Source organism: Lates calcarifer, linkage group LG7_1 (genome assembly GCF_001640805.2).
Source record: "Lates calcarifer isolate ASB-BC8 linkage group LG7_1, TLL_Latcal_v3, whole genome shotgun sequence".
NCBI lineage: Eukaryota > Metazoa > Chordata > Actinopteri > Centropomidae > Lates > Lates calcarifer.
Genome location: NC_066839.1, coordinates 5,148,469 through 5,172,604, shown reverse-complemented (window position 1 = coordinate 5,172,604; position 24,136 = coordinate 5,148,469). Strand labels below are relative to the sequence as shown.

Sequence of the window (24,136 nt, the reverse complement as noted above, 5' to 3'; positions counted from 1 at the left end):
ACTTGTTGTTTATTTTGTGATTAAAGGCACTAAATTTGGTACAAATAAAGCTTAATTAGGAGAAATGTGGATATTGGACATAGCTCAAGGTTCAAACCTCAGTTCACTCGAGGCTTTTCGGTGTGGAGTTTACGTTCTCCCTGTTCCTGCATGGGTTTCCTCCAGGCATGCAGGTTAGGTTAATTGATTACTCTAAATTACACACAGGTGTGAATTTGAGTGAAGGGTTTGTCCTGTGATACACTGTGTGACACAAATATTGTTCCTGGATAGTATGTGTTATTTCTTAATTGCTTATCTTGTAAAAGCATAGAAAATGGCCATTATTCCCTCCAAACTTATCCTGAATAATGACATTTAGAAATGAGCGTATTTTCTGTGCATTTTCATTCATATGAGGATATAAAATAACATATAAATCGATATTTACATGTATTTATACTAAAGTTATATAAAAATGTTTAGAAGTGAAAAACGCGTAAATAGCTACGAAAGTCCGTTGTGTAAGGGGGGTGCTGAGGAAAGCCCGCAGACTGTATATAAATTAAGCCAGCACGCAGTCTGTGGATTCTCGCGTGGAATGGAACGAGAGCCAATCAGAAAGAATTCCACCATGGCGTTTGTTCATTCTTAGGTCGCGTTTGACCGCGCGAGATTTCGAGTTGTGAGAGTTAAAACGCTGATTGTTGGCGGGCAGAATCTGTTAGTGTGTGACGTGCTGCGTTGAGCTGCTCGTTGAACAACTCACACCGGCGTTCCAGTTGGAAAACATAGACGGTCACCGAGCCTTTGTCGTTGCTCTTTCGGAGCATAGACAATTTAAAATCAAACCTACACTCCAACCGAAGAACACCCCAGTTGTAAACGTTAGATTTTAATGGAAACACTTTTGGTACGTTTGGTAAAACGCAAATGTAACTGAGAAAAGGAAACGTTAAGTCATGAACGTCAACCGTACTAAACGGGTCCCCCGGACTACTGCTAACCGTTGTTAGCAATACCAGTAGATAATAACGCTCTACGCGGTGTTTTGTACCTGCAAACAGTGTAGCAACATGTCCACAGGCATGAACGGTACAATGTGTATAACTGACTTAGTATAAAACAAATAACTGCTATGAACAGCAAAATTAGCAGAATGTTCATTACTACAAGTGCGAGTAGCAGCCATCTTGAATTCTTATGTCGGGGTTGGTGGGGTTTCTCTGAAGAACAAAACAGTGAAATAGCTGTCATCTTTTGTCATGCTTGCGGTCTCTCTCGTCTTCAAAATTGGTTAAGATTTATTTCTTTTACTGTGCAACAGGCCTAAATAGGACTTTTTTTTAAAATTAGATTTAACAAACTATTTTTGATGATTGGTCAGACATTTCTTGGGGAGCATGGGGGTGTACACAAAAAACATTCAATAACCAAGGCAGACAAAAACATAAGCATCTCTTTATTTTCATATGCCATTCCATAAACTGTGAAAGCCAAATATCATCCATCACTTAAATAAAACACCCAAAATAAAATGTGCTTTTTTTGATTTCATGTAGGTTTTTTCCCCCAAGAAAACAGACATTCATTTGCTTTATATTGTTGGAGTTTATTTTGGCAAAGCAGTGACTATCCCATTTAGTTATCAGTCACCAGAAGAGCCTGCACAAATTGTTAATGGAAAACCAGCGGCAGAAAAGCAACACGTCACCAAGTGGAAAAGCACAGCCCCTAATAATTGTGTGCACGTGTGTCGGGTGTTGTTAGTGCTCCGCTCTCTTTGGAGTCGATGCTCAGTGTGATCTGAATGCGTTGCTTTTTCTATGTGAATGACCTAAAGAGTGCTGCACATCAAACAGGATGTGTGGGTTACATCAGCCATTGTGTTGCCTGCGCATATGTGTGTGTGTGTGTGTGTGTGTGTGTGTGTGTGTTTTCCTAATACTGCTAGGCGGGGGAGAAAGCTCATGTGTTAGTCTACAGTTAGATGACCCACACACACACACACACATTGTAGCTAGGGTGAATTATCTAAAAGTCTCAGGCTTTCCTCGTCCTTGTCCGGCGTCCCTCTTACATTCAGCTTACAATGCTGCTGAAATGTAATGTGATAAAAAATGGCTGATTGCAATTCAAATGATGAAACCACAAAAAAACAACTAAAAACTAAAATCCAGCAGTTAAAAAGAAAACATAACTCAAAAAAAGAAGAAAAAAAAAAAAGATGCAGGCCTGAAAAGAAAATCAAAACGCCATCTCCAAATATTTCTGCGCTGAGCTTCAAGCAGTCTTTCTTCCCAGCCTTTCTGGGCTGTCATCAATGTGATACTCTATAGTCCATCATTAGACTTTAAAACAAAAAAAGGATGTTTTTGTTATGCTTTGAACAAAATGTCAAGCGCTGTTTTCGACCTCCCTCCCAAATCCAAAGTTTCTCCGCTTCTTAAACTTAAAGGTGGATTATGGACGGTCTTCCTCTTCAGAGTTCATCCCTGCAGGAAACACGAGTCAAATGTTAGAGAAGAAAGGGGAAAAACCGAGGAGAAGCATGCAAGAAACACGAACCGTCCTCCCGTCATGCAAACACAAAGAGTTAGAATCACATGCAAACTATTACGAGACGTCACCACAATAAAATCCAAACAGATATAGGTGTTTTTTTTTTCTACATCTCACAGAGTAGAAAGATAAAAGGCAGGCAACTGGGGTTAAACGTCTTATATAATGAACGTCCAAATTAAGAAGTCATGCTCTGAAAACCAAGCATATGCCTTCACACTGCTGCTATTTCAGTTTGGGTTTGGATTTCCGAAAAAGATCACAACTTAACTTAAAATTTCATTACTCGTCGTTTTATTGAACCAATTTTAGGACTATGGTGTTAAAAAAAGATGAAGGTAAACGTGCAGCCAGTTTTTATCGTATGGAAGAAGCAAAAAATGTCAACAAGCAGCCAAAAAAAAACCAAAAAAAAAACGCAGCCCCTTGTGATCCATTGCCTGCTTCAAGCCACACCATTTCACCTTTGCCACTGTGAGAAGGAGATAGGGAGGGAGGAGGGGGGGAGAAGGAAGTCACTTCCACCTGGACCACTGCTTGTCTTTGTCTGTTAAAGGCACATAAATCACCCCCATCAAGGGCTTCATTTTGGTGCTGCCATCCTCCATCTTGTCGTACTGCTCCAGCATCTGGTTTCCTCCCGCTGGGCCGACAGGGAGAATCAGCCGGCCGCCAGGCTTCAACTGGTCCAGGAGCTTGAGGGGGGGGGGTCAAAGAGATGAGGAGAAACAGTCCCAGCATTGATAATTCAAGCCAGAATAACTGCTGCAGTGTAACTGCAATAAATTGAATTTCGGGTTGTTTTTTTTTTAAAGTGTCATATTCGTTCCTTGTTTGGCAGTGAATGGGAGCAATGTGACCTTCATCATAAGCTTTACAAGCATCCAGAGAGACTCACAGCTTGGGGGACAGTGGGTGCTGCTGCACCAACATGGATGGCATCGTAAGGCGCCTCCTCCGTAAAGCCCATCCGCCCGTCTCCCACTGAAACACACAGTCGTCACTCAAGCAGGGTACACACTAAAAGATTATAAAGCCCCACTGAACAGAGCCCGGACGCACTGACCAGCCACAATATTACAACCACTGACAGGTGAAGTGAATGACACTGATCACCTCGTTACCAGAGAGTTTTCACCTGGGAAACCTCAGGACCCAAAGAATCCAGACCCCCAGAGGTCCTCACATGCCCTGACGGGTCAGCACAAGTGGAGCTAAACAATATTAGTCAGGTGTTTTTAATGTTGTGGCTGATTAGTGTAGATGGATAATCATGACAAAATTACATCTCAACACCTTCACTCACTACTTTGATACTGTATCTGTAATGTGACAGTATTTTGAGGTTGGTATCTAGTGTCTTATCACAGATTAAATACATGAAACTCATCTCCCAACTCCACAGACTTAAAATATCTCACAAAGCCTGACATCTGCCGAAAAAAATCACAGCAACTCTCCTTCTGATGTTACTTTGTAGATATCAAACAGGTGTTGTGTACTGTACAGAGGTAGGCACAATAAGCTGAAGTGTCAGCCTACACCTTTTCTGTCTGCAGCACAATCTTTTATGTTGTTACTCGTGTATGGTCTTTTATTGTTAAAGTTAGAAGTAATTTAGGAATCGTTTCTTAGCAGAATACATTTATAGTACATGTGGTAGTATTCAGAAAAGGATTTTTATTCAGTGGGGTTTTATTCTCGTAATTAAAAATTACAGAACAGCTGTTGTAAGTCAGTTCCCCGCTGAGGATTAAACTGCCCCATTCAAACTGTCTCTAAAAAACGTTTCAACAATACAACAAAAGAATTCACTAAACGCCTGTTATCTTCTATGAATAACATCTTACCTATTAGCTTGACTCGGCCCGATGTTATCAAACTGGGGTCGTCTTTCTTCACATTGTTTATAGAATCGTCTACCAGCTCTTTGATGTGATCAATTCCTATAACTTTCCCTTTAGGACCTACCTGTAAAGCGTTAGAAGGGAGGGAGGGATTTCACAACATCAGACACATTTTCATCTCGTTTTCATGTTGACTGGTCACGTGGCAAATTAAACGATCAGGATTTAATAAATGAGAAGTCGTATGTGATTACCCGTCGTGTGTGTGGCTCACCATTCGTGCAAAGCAGACGGACAGGATCCCACTGCCGGAGCCAACGTCCAGGGCTTTGGCACCATCGTACAGCTGGTCGTGTAGGAGCTCCAGGGCGTACGCATGCTGGGGGGGGGGGGGTCAACAAGAAAACTGGCATTACAACCCATTGGTCTGGATTTATACTGCGTCTATGACAAGTGCAGCACACTGTATCTGTTAGCTCTGAAAGTTAAACTTTAAGCATTTTCTGTTTGCTCACACCTCTGACAACAAGATCTGACAAAGCTAACATGCTAGCAATGAATACAAATCCATATAATTGCTTATATTTGATAAACTATCATTGTAATTCACTAAAAATAAATTATTAGGTAATATCTGGAATAAAAATAAGGACGATAGTTGAGAGTCTAGTCATACCATGTGTGGGGCGCTGATGGTTGCTTGATATCCTTCAGTTTAAAAAGAAAAGAGAGGTTTGGTTAGTTCATCCCTCACAGGATGTCAGACTGTATCTGTGTTTCAGACCAGAGCAGACGTTACCTATTGACTGCGGAGAGTCCATGTAAGGATTACACCTAGAGAAGTGGGCTCGGTCTGTGGCCAGCATGACTTCATAGACCTTGTCGGATTTAATAATGCCATTTTCTGTGGATGCAAAAGAGCTCGTGTCAGAGTGTGTGTGTGTGTGTGTGTTACGGTAAAGTGCAAAAGTACAAAACATGAGGAAGAAAAGTATTATATAATCTTGCAGCATAAGCAAACAGAGACAAGCTATGTAAAAGAAGATAGAGGTAAGAACAGAGTAGATTCTGCATTAGACAACCAGTTATAACAGTTACAGGTATGTTGCAATAAGACTCAGTGAATATGATCATTATGGGTAATTTTCCAAATCAATGAGCAGGGCTGCTTTTATGGCAATATTTTAATATATTTATTTAGTTTATCTTCTATTTATTTCTGCATAGGGTTGCAAAATGATGTGAATTTTCAAAGCTGGAAATGGGAATATATGCGAATTAATGGGAATAAACAGGTAAATATATTCCATCTATGGGATTAAAGTTTAATAAGCAAAAATAAATCAAAACGTGTTTATACAGTAGCTAACTAGGTAAATCAGATATCTTAAATGTAAGCTAGCTAACAGCATGTTTATATGTTTATTTTATTCAACATTCATGGTTTTTGTTGTTGTTAAATGAAAGAAATGATTAAAGTTCTACTCAGAATTTTTAACTCAATTCTTAATTCTAATTCAATGTTTTTAAAATTCTTCCGATGGAAAGTTTCTGGAAAGTTCTGCCTCCTTGCAACTTTATTTCTGCATCACTGTGATGATGATTTTTGAGCTGTAACATCCCTGTCCAGTTATTTTACGATTATTGTTTTCCAGACAACGACCTACACTGACAACACAATACCAAATTACATTTACTCTAAGAGAGGATTTTAAAGTCTATATTGATTACAGTGAATGCTGGGAGTAATGAAATGAAAATTTATGCAGGATGAAAATCAAGTTGCAAATCACAATATGCCCTGTGTGAAAAACAGAAAATGCAGGATGAAATGTCGACTGAAGCTGATACAAACAGATGTGCGTTACTGGCATGAACCCGGTCCACACAGAAAACCACACATATGTAGGCTGCAGAAAAGTGCCACAGCTTAAATGACAAGTCATGGAAGAAAGTAAAAAAGCTTCCCAGTGTCTTCAGAATAATCCCTCCTAACAGGTTCCTGTAGCAGCTGGTGCCAACGGCAGGAAAAGCCAACGACAGCCGGCGCTGCTCTCATTACCGACTCCCCTCACCCTCACAGCTATGTACCGCTTTAGGATACATTACAAATAAACCACACAAGCTGCCAGATGGACACCTACTAGTGATTTCTGAAATTAAAAGAAGCCATACTGGCACATTTCAAGCTGGTTCCTTCCATCTAAAATTATTCTCAGAGTTCAGAATTGCCTTTGCAGAGCCTTGGGAAACAAAAACCAACTGTAATCTGCATCTAGGCTATAAACCCACTTAGAGTGCGATTTAAATTTTTATTTAATTTTCCTCCAAACACAAAACTGGGTGTTAGAACTTTTAAAAATTCATGAGGAATTTGAGGGTTTTAACACAAGTGCAACTGGGTGAACTATTTCTGCGTGAATTCATCAGTCCTGAAGACTGGTCAGGACGAGGGCGGGGACAATGACAAAGTCGTGAATTAGCATGCATCCGGTGTGTGACCTGCTTAAAACCAGCTTAGGGTTAAATTTAAGCCATTCGTGTGTCTAAATGGGTCAGTGTCCTGTCAGGAGTAATGACCACACAACACAAAACAATTAAAATAAAGATATTTGAATTTTATTAGCACCTAAAGTGAGAGACATTTTAACTTGAAAACATGTTTTTGTACTGGTAACAGAAAGAAATTTACATCATGAAGGCATGCTCTTGAATTTGAATAAGAAACAAACAGTAATTCACTTTTTAAACTCCTGAATAGCTTTGCATACTGAGAAGCTGGCCTCCTTATGTAGGTTATTATTTCATTTCCCCCCATACAACACATGTATAATCATATCTGCTACCAAGGAAGATAAATATAGATGAATGTGCAAGTTTTGCTTTCGGTTAAAAGCAAATAGAGCAGAACTGGTCACTTGCTCCCAAACCAAAATGCTTACAGCTGAACTGTCTGCTGCAATGCTGTGCTGGACTGCACAGAATATAAATAGCCGTGGTAGATACTTTATATTGAAAGTGGACTTAGATACTCATCACATTGAATATCATTTTGCTATAAGCAAATGAGAAACCTCATGTCTCTGCATCTGATCATTGCTTGTGGGTTGTGGTAGTTTACCACATAATTTACGACCATCTGATTGCAGATTAACCCATGTGGCATTGATTGCATCGATCACAGTGGACTTACCACCAGATATCAGCCATTTAGCGGGATGCCACACGGACTCACTGCACTTCTTTTTGGTTTTTTTCGAGCATTCACTACCGCCTGAATAAATAACAACCGGCCCCTGTGACACAGCAAATTGTCACTGTCACTCATCCACTGCAAAGACAAAAAGCTCCGCGGACAGCTGTTTCACGTGTCCAGGTGTCAGTGTCATTCAGGTTAAAAATTAGGTGAATGGTGCAGAGATAAGACATCAATGAATGTGGGCAGGGCACCTAGCAGCGCGGCTAACGGTAGCTACAACGTCCCAAATGACGCACATAGAGCTAGCGTGTTAAGCTAACCCAAAAAACAGAAATGGACTTGCATTAAATATCCCGCGATTATACACAAGATAAAAGGTAACGTGTGTGTTTGTTGGTGGTTAGTTTCTGCAACGGTGGAAGCATGTAGCCGATCCACGGTGTGAACGTGGTTTGGGAAAAGGGGTGGAGAGAGGTAACGCTAGGTCAATAACAACATACCACATAGCTTAGCAACCAGCTAGCTAGCAAGCTAGCTACCGCTCCCCCCCGTGCGCTAACCTCCGTCAGCCCCGCACAAACTAAACCGTTCTCGGGCGAGCAGTCCGCCAATGCATCGTGGTGCTAAAAACAAACAATGCGGACTCACTGCGGAGGTTGTTGACGAGCTCTGCGTGGCTAGCTCCTCCAGATTTCCAGGCCATTATTAAGCAGACTTTGCGGAGTAAGTAGACAGCAGCTGTCAGTGCCGCGCCTGCGCCAACTGTTTTACCGACGAAGCTGACAACCTCCAGAGCAGACGGCGGAGCGGCGGGCACGTCACCGGACATCCAGAGACTGTTTCACTGCAGGGCGGCCTTTATAACGCGCACCCTGACACGCAACAGGCGCATTTTTCAGAGTAAAGAATTTAGATTTCTGCCTCAGTCAGGGTTAATTGCACAGGAATGTGCCACATTCCTCACTGAGTGCATAATCAGATTTGCCGCAGTGGCATAGGCGGTGGCCGCTAGGTGGCGTGATACACCTGTTATAGTTTATTAGACGCGCTGCCACACATCTCTGTATATTAACAACACTTTTTAAAACTCACTTCTCTTTACAGACACACAGCTCAGCACAACAATTAATCATAAATGCATTAATACACTGTAATTTCTTTTATATAGAATACATACATTCACCATATCTATTTTTTCACCCACTTGACTGTACATAATACTAATATGTTTATGATTTACTTAAATATATGTGCTAATTTTACTAATAAAATGCATAAGCAGTAGGCACCATTTTTTTTAAAAATCCCTTAATGATCTCTATAAAAGATTCAAACCAGGTGCGGAAAGATGGCAGGGTAAAAAGTCCTAGTTCAAGCTTCGTATCATCTGGTGGTGAAATTGCACCATTTCTTTATTTACCAACCGCTAGAGAGACGCCCAAAAGAAGGACCTTCGCCTGATTTTGTGTTTTGACCCCTCTGCGCCACCGTAGTTACGTACGCAGTAGCGTAGCAGGCGCGTACAGTTCGGTTTTGCCTGTAAATGCTAAGCTAATACAGGCTATCGTTTTTAAATATTGAACCTGCGAGAGACCGCCTCTGTTTCAATGGAGAGTATAAATGCGAAATACGTGTCGCAGAAAATCAGCAAAACGAGATGGAAACCGGTTTCGTATTCGACTTTACAACAGCCAGATGTGTTTGCGACTGGCTCGTGGGACAACGAGGTTGGCAAGTTGACAGTTAATATTAACGATAAAATAGGCTTCATACCAAACTTCATAGAAAAAAACATCATTTTATTTCTTTTCGCAACTTAACGGGCGTATTCACGTCGTAACTGTCAGTTAACGACTTCAGACATGTAATGAATGGTCAAGTGTCCGTTCGGCGTTCATCAAGTGCGTGAACAATTGTTATATGTGTTGTAGGGGTCTCAGTAACAATATACTAAACCTGTTAATTACTCGCAGAAAGGCTTAAAGATTGGTTTAGTCATGCCTGGGAAACATCATGAGAGAAAGTAGACTTGGCCTGGCTGGTTTTAAGAATCACCACTTATGACACGTGAAGTAAATTTAGTTGTCAGATAAACATCACGGAGTAAAAAGTCCAGTTTTTCCCTCAGAAGTACAGTGAAGTATAAGTTTAGAGTATCTAAAAACTTTACTTAACTATACTGTACTGAAAGTAAGTAGTTACATTCCAGCACTGGTGACTGATTATTGATATTCAGTCAATGCAGCAACAACATCTAAGTTGGATTTAATCAGCCCCAATGTGTGTCTAATGCAGAACAACAAGATTTCCTATTGGTCCATTGGGAATCATGGAAGTTCTGGCATGGACGATGGATTTGAAGGAGATCCACAGCTATTATGTGAACACAAGCATGATGGAGATGTTCTAGACCTTCAGGTAAGTCTCTTGATTTAATATAAATATCCTAATGAACCCACACATGATGAAGACAAAGTTATAAATAATATTTCTGCTGCTTATTGTAATCTGATAATAGCAATTCATAAGACCTGGTCTTATAGAAAGAAACAAATAAAACTTTATCATGAAGTCCAGAACAATGAACGGGATTTTTCACTGTCAATGTATTTGTAGCACAGAAAATATAACCAATTATGCATCATTAATCTTTTATTTCACTTTGGTTCTTTAATATTTTACAGTTTCTGGACCAAGACAGAATTGTCACAGCATCTTCAACTGGAGCAGTCACCATCTTCCGCCACCACCAAAACAGTCAGGTATATTACAGTATACTCACGGCAGCCATTCCCTGCAGACTCATCAAACTGTCAGTTGATTTCATCAAACAAAATTAAGAGAACTTATAAAAACACGTTGTAACTTTTAGCATTACACTATGTTTGTTGTTCTGCATATTTCATATCATACGTCTGTGCAACACAAGAAGGTGTGGCAACACAACACGGATTAAGCAATCAAGTTTAACGCTGATTAGAGCAACATTTGATCTGGATCTGAGCCCATTGTTTGACAAGGGAAAACCACTGGTCTGCATTCTTTAAGTCATTACTCCAGTTTTAAAGCTGTCCATTATTTACAAATAACTGCAAATTGCATTATGTCCACAAGGTATTTTATTTATGACTTTACAAAACATTATTTAACAGCAGACCCAGAGATGTTTACACAAACATGTTGTCGTTCAAGGAAAAGAATTTTGGACAAACTGGATATACAACATAGCTTTTGTTTGATAAATCATTTATTTTCCTCTGCCTTCTCTCTCTCGACTGCAGACAGTATCAGTTTCTAAGCACTGGGCCAGAGCGCATCGTTACCCTTGTGACAACGCCCCCTGCACTGGTGTTGTGTGCAGCAGTCCTGAGATTGTCACAGTTGGCGAAGATGGCAGGATCATTGTCTTCAGAGCTGACCAGGAAGGAGTGACTCGAGTCATAGGTGAGATTAAGATGAAGCTGCTGCAGGAAGACCAGCAGGTTGCACTAAAATGCACACAGGAATGACTTGAATAATGTGACTTAACATGTTTTACTGTTTAATCGTTACTAGAGAATGCAGACAGCAGCACCGATTCATGCCGTGACATATTTGAGGACAACAGAGATTTTGACAGTGAACTCTATCGGCCAGCTTAAACTGTGGGATTTCAGACAACAGAGCAACTCGCCGTCCCAGATTCTCTCCCTGTATGATCTCCTCAGTTATAAGCAAAGATTACATTAAAAAAAAAATTCATTTTTCTGTTCTTTATATCTGGGTGATTTAGATTATAAACAGTTCTGATGAGTTGTTCTCCTCTCAGGTCAGGGGATAGAGTTCCTCTGCACTGTGTGGACAGACATCCAAACCAACAGCACATTGTGGCCACAGGAGGCCAGGACGGCATGCTCTGTGTGTGGGATGTGAGACAAGGCAACACTCCCTTCTCACTCATGGAGGCACACTCTGCTGAAAGTAAGATTTTATCATAGGCTGACAGTTTAATTTACCCAATTACCAGAGGTTATTTATGGAAAGGTTTATGTTTCTCTTTTTGCAATAAGTTTTGCTTTGGTTTCTAAAAGTTTTTCTGTGGTTTTCTGCCCAGTGTGGGAGGTCCACTTCCACCCAACCAACCCAGACCATCTGTTCACATGCTCAGAGGATGGCTCACTGCTGCACTGGGAGACGTCCTCACAATCAGACGTGCCCTCCTTCCTACAAGGCAAGTCAATATATTGCATGTCTCCTACTCATTTTAGCCAGGAGGGAGATGACAAACACTATTTTCCAAAGAAAAAAATGACTAGGTGCTGCAAAGAAATGGCATATTACTTCACTGTTAACTCAAATTGTGCCTGTGAATACAAAAATGAACAAAACTACAGTGCACTTAGCTGAATAATGTCATTGTAACAAGATTATTTTCAGGCTGTTTAATCAGTGAAATGTTCATTTATTTTGAAAATGGATTAAAAAGTTGGATTATCTGGAAGAATATATGTGTTTTTGTCTGTCTAAAACTCAAAATTGAGTGATGGAATGTAACTAAATACATTTACTCTAGTTAAGCTTAATTTCAGTGTTCTTTTTAGTATTTCCTTTTTTGTTTTAGCCGTCGACCGTGACCTGTAGCCTCCCAAAACCTAAATCAATCATTAAATTTTATCAGCACATCATATGATTGCGCCGTCATGACAATTATGCATGTCCAGTCATGAAACTTTTGCTTCTGTCTTAATCATAGGGTATTTGTTTATATTATGTCTTAGTCATTCAACAGTGGCTGTTATCTTTTGGTTTCCAGAGCAACCACAAAAACACTGTCAGTTAGCGAGATACAAATAACCTAGAGCTAAAAAGCTGGCATATTAGCATGCAAAGGAAGCTGTACACCAACATAATAATTGTCCAATAATAATAATCTAAAATCTTAATGTAATATGTTTCACCATCGTATTCCCAGGTGGCAGGAACAACAGCATGATGTCTCGTAGTGCAATGGCTCCAGCTGGAGGGAACCAGTCCCTCATCAGTGCCTGGCTGAGCGGAGACTCCAGTAAAGGCCGTCTGGAGACGACTCACATGCTGCCCAGCCAGACGCTGTCAGTCAACAGCTTGGACGTACTAGGACAATGTCTCGTCTGCGGGACTGACGGAGAGGCTATTTTTGTCAACAGACAGGTCCCAGTTTAAAAGAGTTGTTAGTGCACAACAAGACAAGGTGTTTATTTGCAGTCAATCTCAGTCACAACAGAGGTTTTATTGTGCGTATGTGACATTTTGGCTTAACTTGTGTGTATTTTTCTGTTGTATGATAAATGTTTCACCCATGTTTTTCCAGTTGCATTGATGGATCATCATGGTTTAGGGTTTTTATAAATCATTCCAAACAGTATTTCAATTCAACAGTAGTTTTTGTATGAATGTCATTTAAAACAGTTTTGAAATAAATAATTAAAAAGAATTTACACAAATGTCTAACAAGGTCATTTACTCTTAATACTTGTTTTTTTTTGTTTTGTTTTGTTTTATTTCTACCGCAAATTAATATTATCATTCTTCTATATACACGCGCACTTTAAATTACTACCTATACATAAAATACTTTTCAGACCAGTGGTAAATAACTGGTTCAGGTATGAAGATTGAAAAAAGTTGCATCCGGGGAACTTGTAAGAACTTTCTCAAAACTTCACTTCCGTGCTGTACTTCCGTTTTTTCCTTTAAAATTAAAGTTCTGCCATGGGAATTAATATTTTTACCTTGGATACTTTAAGTAATTTTTGTTGGTGATACTTATGTAGATATCGTGGAGAATTTTGAAAGCACGTTGTGTTTTACATTGTCGCACTGCTGCTTTTACTGATGTGAAGCATCCGAGCGGTTGCTTTTGTCCGTTAACAAGGGTAACGGTCAGCGGCATTTTATTGTGAAATCCACAGCCACTGGAAGTCAGTCGCGTTGTTTTCGTGTGTAGCTTGTGACTTGTCATTCAGACATCCCAGGAATTCAACCCGACTAGTAACGAACCAGCTCGGCACAACAAGGACATTTTAAGTGAAAATCACGTCCTTGTCGCCGAGAAAGATCGAGGAAACGTCGTTTGTCGTCAAAATAGGACGAGTGTCGAGGGAGGCGGCAGCTACATACGCTGGTCAGTTGTCAAACACGGCTAACGAGCTAGCAGGCTAACTCTCAACCTGTTGTTGAATTAGCCTAGCAGCAGCAACAGCAGCAAATGGACGCCTTTAAAACACAGGGCCGCGGAGGCACTGCTGCGTCGTTTGATTTTAGTGCAAAGTGAAATTCAAGATAACTATTTTGCGGCTCATTTTGTCGCCATGCTGTGGAGATATTTTTGATTAAGCGAATATCTTTTACCGCTTAATGTTAGCATCCTCAACGCAGGAGGATTAGCGTTGAGATAGCGCTCTGCTAGCGGACAGTGCTAACGACGCTAGCAAGTGGACAGGGTCTTGTTCGGTGAAGATGTAATTTTAATTTTAGTCACAGGTTTCTCTGCTGTAAAGTCTGTACACTGAGTTTAAACTAAAATGAAACAGTAAAATTGTAAAAATCAACTTGTTTTAGCAAAATTTTAATGTTGTTTCGCTCCTAATCTACCTTCATATTGTTAATCTGTTAATATTATTGGCTGTTATTGCTTCATTATCATAATTGCTTAATTCAGTGTTCGTCTGATTGTTATTATTTACTAACGCCTTCTAATTGCCTTAGCTGTTAATATTTAATTTGTTTATTTTGCATTAATTTGTATTGACTGCACTGGATAAGCTGCTGGTTGTGTAATTTTCATTTAGGATTTATAAAGTATGTTTTTCTCGCTGTACACTCCCAGACGTGACAATCTCACAATGATAATACAATGACAATAATCTCCACATATCCTATGTTTATCTGTTGGAATCTGTTAATAAGTACTCTCTACCTCATCTTATTTGCCCAACCTGTTCGGCAACATGATATGTACTCTGGATGATCACAAATTTGTTTTGTGCGTTTCCCTTCAGCAGCATGCAGATGTGAGGTGGGACACCTGCTACCCTCCGCTGCAACCCTGGACTGAGTGACACCCTCTTCATCCCCCTTAGTCGTCATCATACATGCTCTTACATGAAGAGAGGGGAGAAACCCGAAGGTTACAGACAGATGAGACCGAAAACGTTCCCCACCAGCAACTACAGCGGCAACAGCCAGCAAATGCTGCAGGAAATAAGGGATAGCCTGCGCAACCTGTCCAGACTCTCTGACCAGCCTAAAGTGGACATAGGTGGAGCTGGAAAAATGCTTCCTGAGGATCCAAGGCAGCAAGGGCGCTGCAGCAAAAACCCCCACCATAAGACCTTACAGGAGATCCGGAAATCCCTGTTGCCTTACGCCAACGAGCCCAACTGCTCAGGCCCCGAGGTGAACAAACACATGTTCCTGGAACCCCCGTGTGCGGCATTCGAGGAGGTGAGATGAGTGTTTTTGCTTCTCACTGAGACGGGTTGTTTGGAAGGATTGTGGACGACTGCCATTCTGTACATAACTCTGTAATGGAGAATAATCACTCTGCACTTTTGTTAAGGGGAGAATTATTTTGAAAATTGCAAGTATGCAAAGTGGAATGACGAGCTTGTACAGTTGAGAATACAAAAGTAGTTGCTCACTCGGCAGTTGCTACCTGTTTTGATCTGGTGTGTGCAATCTAGGTATGAAATGCTATGCAGTGCAGTGGTGATCAGTAACAGATTAGAACAGTCCAAAAATACCCTAATTGTCTGAATCATAGCTCCAGATATTAGTTTATAAACATAAAATGAGTAGGCAACAATTTTATTAAAAGATTAATAGATTTTTAAAAATAGACCTGAAAAATGTCTGGTTCCAGCTTCTCTAATGTGAGGCTCTACTGTTATTCTCTTTTTTATATAATTGGAAACTGAATCTGTTTGGGCTTTAGACAAAATATTGGACATTTGAAAACTTTGTGATCAGGAAACGGTGATAGATTTTTCACTGTTTTCTGACTTGTTATAGACTAAGTGATAATCAATCAAGAAAATGACTTTTAAAGTAAAAAGTAAGTAAAGATATCTGAAATTCATTAGCTTGCAAAATAATTAACCCTACATCCTTTTTTTTGCCATCAAGCTGAGCAACGGTCGCAACATGGGGGTGGCTATAGACTACATGGGTAAGGTGACCTACCAGGACCCGATGAGGGAACAGATGGCTGCTGCCAACCCCAACACTACAGGCCTGAAAGCCCCAGGTACGTGAACAGTCCGCTGGGATTAACTGCTGCTTCTCTCCTCTTTTATCTTCCATCCAGGCGTGTTCATTCAGCCTCGATATTGTTTGCAGGATTTGGGACATTTACTTTAAGAAATGACAATGCGCGCTGAGAAAAAGAGCATGAGTCACTGCGTTGCTCAATGGGAGACATCGGCTGGAAATTAGGTTTATGGTTTTCATACACAATGTCGGTTATAATATATCCAAGGAGGGGCATTTATTAAAGTATGTAACTGCCGTGGCTGAAAACACGCTGCTCTATGATCAAGTGTTTTGTGTGTATGTGTGTGTGTGGTGTGTGAGTGGTGTTTTGACAGCCATTCCAGACTTCTATTAAAACCTCAAGAAGTAAATACAGGGTACAGAACGCAGAGTTGAACGAACATGATGAGAAACCACATCACATAAGAAGTTAGAAGATAATTCTGGATGAGTGTAAATCTGTATTATCTTCACAGTTTTTATTACCATCTGGGATGTGGCTCAGAGTGAGAGAGAAGTTCATGTGTACATATCTTTATTTTAGTTTCAGTTGGATTTTATTATTTCAGATACAAGAATACATTCTGTGAACACAGATTTCATCTCTGTGTACTGAAACACAGTAAAAGCCATCAGCACAGAACAATCTGGTCTGGATGAGGTTTCCTTTAAACACTATCTTCCATTATCTTTTGAGTTTAATTATATGTAGTCTTATCTTATAGTACAAGGATTTAAAATGGTTTTAGTTTGCCTTACAAAAACTGTGCTTTGCTTTTAGTCCAAACTATACAGGATATTATCAAAAACAGTTTGTTCAAATGTTGGGGATTTTTGGATTCTGTTTTCTTCTACAGAATAAACTCAACTTCTTACTTTACCTTGACTGTGTGTGTGTTTTTTTCTGTAGGTCCTTCTCATATGCAGCAGTCTGTGCTGAGGAGGCCGAGCTGGAAAGGCTCCAAAGAGTCTCTGGCTACTCGACACGGTCCCATCATGGCAGAGGGGATGATGTACCGCTCTGACAGCCCTGGTCCGCCTCCTGCCTTCCCACAGAGTCACCCCGCTAACAGCCAGAGAGTCAACCCTCCGCTGCCGCCTCAGGTGCGCAGCGTGACGCCTCCACCGAACCGCAGCGCCATGCCTCCTGTATCGTCCTGGGACAACAACCCTTCGACCAAGCGCTACTCCGGTAACATGGATTACCTTGTGCACCGCATCTCTCCGGTGCCCCAGGTGGGCTGGCCTGATGGGTACTCGGCTGCGGTACCTCAGAATCAGCGCGGGATCAGCTCAGCGCACCAGCCCATCATAATGCCAAGCTCTGGAGGGAGTAAGTTCCCCTTCCCCTCCAGCTGGTCCCAGAACGGGTCCTCTCAGCCAGACTACATGACAGGAGGCAGCCGACAGCCTCCTCCCCCATACCCGGTCAACCAGAACAGCCGGCACAGTCCCACCGATCAGCAGATGCAGGCAGGAGGACCTGCATCCTCTCCCTCTTACGTCAACGGTGGAAACATCCCTCAATCCATGATGGTTCCAAACCGGAACAGTCACAACCTTGACATGTGCAACTTAGGTCCTCCCCAGTCCTGGTCCCAGCCCCCTCTGGCCCCTAGCCAATCACAGTCGTCCTCCGGCAACAGCAGCAACCAGGATCTGTCGCCGTCGTGGCAGCACAACATGCCGAACCGCTCCAACTCCTTCAACAACCACCAGCTGAACGGCAGAGCGGCTCACCCGGCCAGCTCCCAGCCCTCAGCCACCACGGTCACCGCCATCACCCAGGCTCCCATCCTGCAGCCGGTCAAAAGTATGCGTGTTCACAAACCTGAGTTACTCACCGCTGTTGCGCCCACACACCCTCCGTGGATGCAGCAGGCTCCGCCCCCTCCGGCTGCACCTGCCTACCCCGAACCCCCAGCCCCTATCCCTCAGATCCCTGTAGTAGCAGAGGCACCCAGCTACCAGGGTCCCCCTCCTCCCTACCCCAAGCACCTCCTCCAGCAGGCGGCCGCCCCCTGCCCGCCAGCGTATGATTCAGGCCCCAATAAGCTCGGCTCTGGGAGGGACGAGCCCGCTGAGGAGGAGGGCGGCGGTGGAGGCGGAGGCGGGAGTAGCGGCGGCGACAGCTCCAGAGACAAGACGGCAGAAAACCCCAAAAGCACTGCAGCGACGGAGAAGGAGAAGAAACAGATCACGACATCGCCCGTCCCTGTCCGCCGCAACAAGAAAGATGAGGAGCGGAGAGGGGAGTCAGGCAGGGTCGCGCTGTACTCCCCTCAGGCCTTCAAGTTCTTCATGGAGCAGCACGTGGAGAACATCCTGAAGAACCACCAGCAGCGGATCAGAAGGAGGAAGCAGCTGGAAAGCGAAATGCAAAGGGTGAGAAATGATTTTCTTAACAAATCAGTCACAGTTAAAGAAGAATCCTCTGGACTTTTTGCTATTTTCCGACCTTTTTCCCCCTTTTCCTGCCTTGTCATCGCTGTGTTATCTGTCTCTGATTTGTCGCATTATTCTATTTTTTCTCAGCTGCTCTTTCTCTTCCTTTCTCTCCTCGCTGTCAATAACAGCTGATCTAAAAAGGTAAAGGTGTCTCTGCTGTTATCCAAGCTGTTGTTGAGAAATAAGAGGCTGCTCTTTTGTATTTTAAATGCACAACATCTGATACAAGCATGTTGGAACTGCATGACCACTCCATCTCACTGATAATGTCACTACTTGTGCAGTTTTGTTTTGGACTAAAATGATAATGGAAAAATATATTTGCATCTCGTTTTATTTGCATTTGCATCAGTTCGTGTCTAACCAGGTCTACAGGTCTTTATCTGCTGTAAATCACTTACAACTTTGTCCTGTGCTCAGGTGGGTCTGTCCTCAGAAGCTCAGGAGCAGATGCGTATGATGCTCTGTCAGAAAGAGTCCAACTATATCCGGCTAAAGCGAGCCAAAATGGACAAGTCCATGTTCAAACGAATCAAGACCCTCGGCATCGGTGCTTTCGGCGAGGTGTGCTTGGCCCGAAAGGAGGACACAGGAGCGCTGTACGCCATGAAAACGCTCCGCAAGAAGGACGTGCTGCTGAGGAACCAGGTGGCCCACGTCAAGGCCGAGAGGGACATCCTGGCCGAGGCCGACAACGAGTGGGTGGTGCGTCTCTACTACTCCTTCCAAGACAAGGACAACCTGTACTTCGTCATGGAGTACATCCCCGGAGGCGACATGATGAGCCTCCTCATCCGGCTCGGCATCTTCAAAGAGGAACTGGCCCAGTTTTACATCGCGGAGCTCACCTGCGCCGTGGAGAGCGTCCACAAGATGGGCTTCATCCACCGGGACATCAAGCCTGATAACATCCTCATAGACCGAGACGGACACATAAAGCTGACCGACTTCGGCCTTTGTACCGGCTTCCGCTGGACGCACGACTCCAAGTATTACCAGAGTGGTTAGTATCTGTTTTTTCACACTATTCATCTGTAGTAATCCTCCTTTGAAAATGATAAAAACAATAAACATTTATTTTCAGGATCAAGTTTATAAAATATCACAAAATATTTTGTGAAAATGCCCACCAGTTTCTCAGAGCTCAAGCTTCAACAATCTAAGAAACAGATTAAATTTACTCTCCTTTAAGACTAAAAAAGCTAAAAACCTAACAAATATTCACATCTGAGTGGCTGGAATCACTAAATCATTAATCATGTTATTGTGCTGTTGTTGTGGTGGGCACAGTGCCAGAGTAGAGTGAGGTATTCATGTTATGAAGAAGTGACAGAGTATTAGTGTTTGTGTCAAGGTGTGTGCTTAAATAATGAAGACATCTGTCATACAAACACAGTTCATATATGGGACACCAGTGCATGTTGAAATGATTTAATACAGTGAATTCTCTGACTGTTTATAAAGTTTACAGCCAGAGCACGAACAGATATGTGTAATCTCATTTTGAGCTCCTTTAATCTGCCAAGAATACATTTCTCAGCTGTTTGACATTCTGTATGAAAACAACTACACGTTTGACTGGTCCCTGCAGCTTCAGTCCAAAAATAACAACTGGCTCTCAGATATTTAACGTCTTGTAAATCCTGAGAAATAACGTGCAGCTGATATTCTGGAGATCATGAAAAACAAGGAGAGTGAATGAGTTTAAAAATACACCTGCTGCTTTCATTCAGCCGTCTGTCAGGAACAACAGCTGATCAGTGTAACAAGTTGTTTTTGTTTGTTGTTGTACTTTGTGTTCTGTCTCCAGGGGACCACGTGAGGCAGGACAGCATGGACTTCAGTAAGGAATGGGAAGACCCAACGAACTGCCGCTGCACAGATCGTCTGAAGCCTCTGGAGAGGAGGAAGGCCCGGCAGCACCAGCGCTGTCTGGCCTCATTCGCTGGTGGGGACGCCCAACTACATAGCACCTGAAGTGCTGCTCCGAACAGGTACAGTGGACCAGAGGGAGAGGGCTCATATGTTTTAGTAACGTCTTACTCACGTTGTTGTTTACTCTTCATAGGATCTGTCTGTTTTCTCTTCTATACATTTGCATCTTTTGTTTGAGGTGAAAGGCACGTGTAACTTTCACAGACTTTCAGTGTTGTCTCAGCGTCAGAGAGGCGTTCACGTGAATTTGATCACGAGGGGGGATTCAGGGCGATTATCTTGTAGATGCAGATTAATTCCCTGCATCGTTTCAGCTGTAGGGTGTTTTATATAAGCTATATCTGACAGATAGATATTAGCATCCTTGTTGTGTTGTTGTGCACAGAAATGGAAAAACTAAACTTAACAGGAAAAGCGAACATATTTCTTGATGCTGCAGGATGATGTGAATACGTCTTTAATCTTTTCCAGGATACACCCAGCTCTGTGATTGGTGGAGTGTTGGTGTCATCTTATATGAGATGGTTGTTGGACAGCCTCCCTTCTTAGCGACCACGCCCCTGGAGACGCAGCTGAAGGTATGCGAGGCACCTGCAGTGAAATGTTATGCATCCGCTGCGTTCATTGTTTCTTAATGTCGTCATCTCTCTCTGAAACCAGGTGATAAACTGGAAGAGCACGCTGCACATTCCCCCGCCGGCGAAACTCAGCCCTGAGGCGTCTGATCTCATCGTTAAACTGTGCCGAGGCCCCGAGGACCGCCTAGGCAAGAACGGCGCAGACGAAATCAAAGCCCATCCTTTCTTCAAGACCATCGACTTCTCCAGCGACCTGAGGCAGCAGGCGGCGCCCTACGTCCCCACCATCGCCCACTCTACGGACACCTCCAACTTCGACCCCGTGGACCCGGACAAACTGTGGAGCAGCGACAGCGACGGCGAGGACAACCGCAACGACACCCTCAACGGCTGGTTCCGCAACGGCAAGCACCCCGAGCACGCCTTCTACGAGTTCACCTTCCGCCGCTTCTTCGATGACAATGGCCACCCGTACAGCTGCCCCAAGCCCATCGAGTACGAGGGCTACAACGAGGATGAGGCGGACTCGGAGGGCCAGGCGCAGGAGGCGTCCAGGAGCTCGGCGATGCAGGGCCGAGACCTGGTCTACGTGTAGCACCTGGGTCCCGAGCTGAGCTGCTTGTACATAACGAGTTTGTGGAGGGTGTTTGTGTGTGTGTGAAGAGGGGGGGGGGGTGCAACGGTACAGCGTTTAAAACCTGAAACACAGGAGAGTACGTTTGTAGGATCAGTCAGAACACTCACAGACTTTAATGCTAACTTCACACTACAAGTTAAAGGAGCAGTTTGACATCACAGGAAAACACGACAGTTTGCTGAGAGTTAGACGAGAAGATCGATACCTCACTCATGTTTGTGCTGTAAATATGAAGCTACAGCAGCAGCTAGTTAGCGGAGCTTAGCATCAAGACTGGAAACAGCCTGCAACTAAGGATTATTTTCATTATCTGCTAAATGTTTTATCACAGAAACTCACAGCTTTCCCTTTTTAAAACCTTCATGTCGCTTAATTTTCGTCCTGACACAAACTTCCTGCAACTTCTCTTGAGATGTGATGGTATCTTTAGCATTCACTCTGGTTAAAATCTCTTGAAAACACACACATTAAGTCTCAAATTAGTAAAAGAAGAAACGCAGGTTATAACTTTTTGTTTTTTTTGCCACGGCAAGATGATGCGTTTAGGTGTCTCATTAAGTTTGGTCGTATATATGACAGAAAGTCCTCAGTTTTAGAAGGTGGAACCAGGAGTTTTTTGCTTTTAAAATAACAGAAATAATCCCTTGATTATGAAAATCATTGGTAATTAATTTTCTGTCAATCAACTAATCATTAAGCTCATTTGTTTCGGGGTTATTAGCTGCCCTAAAACCTAAAACCTCTTGGACACCATTCTTCACTTGATAAAGTTTTGGTTCTTATAATCACTGCTACAGACCTGCATACAGAACAGGACAGTGAAATACTAACATAGGCGATTATTTTTAATATAGAACAATAGCCATTTTGTTTGGGGTGTGTCGTCAGGCTTGTGCACAGAAAAGTGAACTTATTGAACGGTTAAACAGTGCAGTGTCTTCCTGAGAGTTGCAACCACAGCTTGTTATTTTCTACACTTTAGTTTGAAAATAAAGAAGATGAAACATGTTAATTAATAGATTTAAAGGTCTTTCCTGCGAGTATAGTGAGTGGTATCAATCTTCTCATTGAATAAGGTGCTCTGAGAGTAGCTTTTCATGCGGTTTTATTGATGAACAGACTCTAAAATCAGTCTGGATTCACCAAAAACCAGATTTGTTCTGGCAGTTTTAGCAACACACTGTGTTTTCCTAAGTTGTTGAACTGTTCCTTTAACATGTGAGCGGTACACTGTACAGTACGACGTGCGCTGCTCCTGAGGAAGCAAACGCAGAATAAAAAAAAGAAATCAGGGTGCTCTTCTGCTCTTCTTTGACGACTTATCACAAACCCCCTTAAAGCCTTAATTTATTTAAGAAAACTGTACCTGTTGATGCTAGTGTAGATGCTGTTTGAGTGTGGGAATTACATTTATTGGTTTAAAAAAAAGAAGCAAAAAAAGAAAGAAATCGTCTTAATTTATATTTTAATGTCTGCAATGGGGGATTTAGTTTTGTGACTCATAGAAATTTGCAGGGATAAATTGCTCTAATTATTCATTGCTGTGCCTTTTTGATTTTGTATTTTTTTTTTTAATCTTTCACCAAATATAAAGAGGGTTAATAATCAGACTGGCATTTTAAAATGAGAGTAGCAGTAGCGTGATTGATTTAGAGTAGGTTTTTGTTGTTTTATTTTTCTAATTTATACCTAAAATGTATTTATAAATTAAGTTGTACACAGTTGATGTAAATATTTTTCTCTTCCCTGTCAGCTGATCTTTTTTTTTTCTTAGGGCAGGCCCTCGTCGGTGTCCACTGCTGCTGCCTTCTGTCTTTATGTTGTGTTACTTTCTGTCTCTTATACACCCAAAATCACTAATTCACAGGACTTAAATAGACTTAATGCCTTATATAAAACTTATTTTCTTTCATCGCCGTTCACACTTCATTCTCATCTCTCAACCAAAGCACTAAAAAGGTGGGTTTGACATTTTTATTTCCCCAACCCACATTTAGAAAATAACGATCACAAGACCATGAAGTTAATTTTTATGGTGACACACTATCAACCAGAAATGCCTTCATTTTGTAGTTCTCTATATTGTGTACAAGGACCTTTGGGGGGGGGGGCTTGAAACACTACAGCCGAGTTTTTCGTGCCTCTGTACTGAAAACAAAAAAAACAAAAACTGGATCGATGGGCCGACAGCGGAGACGACAGCTCTCTGTAACATATGATCATGATTTTGTAACCCGCTGTACTTTTCTTTGTGTTTTAGGAAAAGATCTCTGAATGTAGTTATTATGGACTTAATGGTGACCACTGGCATTCTGCACTGGTTTTGTGTTTTCATTGTTAAGTGAGAGAATTTTATTTTTGTGTACGTTGTTGCTCTGGGAGGTTTGGGTACGGGGGAAGAGGGTGATAAATAAAGAATGTAAAGAACAAAACATGTTTTACATCCACACCAACTGTGTCGTATTGTTATTAGTTTTATTAAGTAGCAACATACTACTAGACTAGTGATTAGGGCTGCAGTTATTTCCATCATCACATTTTTAGTAATTTATTCATAGCGCAAGGTAAATTAGTGTAAATCAGAGTTTGCTAAAAATGTTTTGTTCAAACAACAATCTAAAATCCACAGACGTTCATTTTACAATCACATATGACCAGCTGTGGAAAGTAACTGAGTATG

At 42.0% G+C, this 24,136-nt stretch overlaps 3 protein-coding genes across 4 annotated transcripts; 2 read left to right on the top strand and 1 right to left on the bottom strand.

The window, feature by feature from the left end:
- Positions 1-1,424: 1,424 nt before the first annotated feature.
- Positions 1,425-8,497, bottom strand: pcmt (protein-L-isoaspartate (D-aspartate) O-methyltransferase). 2 transcript variants are annotated; one of them, XR_001961901.2, is made up of 8 exons: positions 8,236-8,497; positions 5,188-5,292; positions 5,065-5,096; positions 4,663-4,767; positions 4,392-4,512; positions 3,440-3,525; positions 3,006-3,236; positions 1,425-2,474 (listed from the first exon to the last, which is right to left on the bottom strand). XR_001961901.2 is itself a non-coding variant. In XM_018685124.2 (8 exons), the coding sequence occupies exons 1-8, from the start codon at positions 8,414-8,416 to the stop codon at positions 2,462-2,464; spliced, it is 813 nt and encodes a 270-aa protein (XP_018540640.1). In that variant the 5' UTR covers positions 8,417-8,491; the 3' UTR covers positions 1,425-2,461. The 2 variants fall into 2 exon arrangements, 1 of the variants encoding a protein (XP_018540640.1); XM_018685124.2 differs by having other exon boundaries at positions 3,067-3,236; positions 8,236-8,491.
- A 569-nt stretch (positions 8,498-9,066) lies between these two features.
- On the top strand, positions 9,067-13,039 carry nup43 (nucleoporin 43). Its single transcript, XM_018685123.2, is given in 9 exon segments — positions 9,067-9,314; positions 9,883-10,005; positions 10,272-10,349; positions 10,869-11,031; positions 11,143-11,162; positions 11,164-11,279; positions 11,396-11,547; positions 11,681-11,797; positions 12,539-13,039. Coding segments are annotated over 9 exon segments (1,119 nt in total). The 5' UTR covers positions 9,067-9,194; the 3' UTR covers positions 12,769-13,039.
- A 496-nt stretch (positions 13,040-13,535) lies between these two features.
- Positions 13,536-23,905, top strand: lats1 (large tumor suppressor kinase 1). Its single transcript, XM_018685126.2, is given in 9 exon segments — positions 13,536-13,729; positions 14,607-15,051; positions 15,733-15,853; positions 16,769-18,243; positions 18,727-19,309; positions 20,117-20,244; positions 20,246-20,300; positions 20,713-20,819; positions 20,902-23,905. Coding segments are annotated over 8 exon segments (3,324 nt in total). The 5' UTR covers positions 13,536-13,729; positions 14,607-14,709; the 3' UTR covers positions 21,415-23,905.
- Positions 23,906-24,136: the final 231 nt, after the last annotated feature.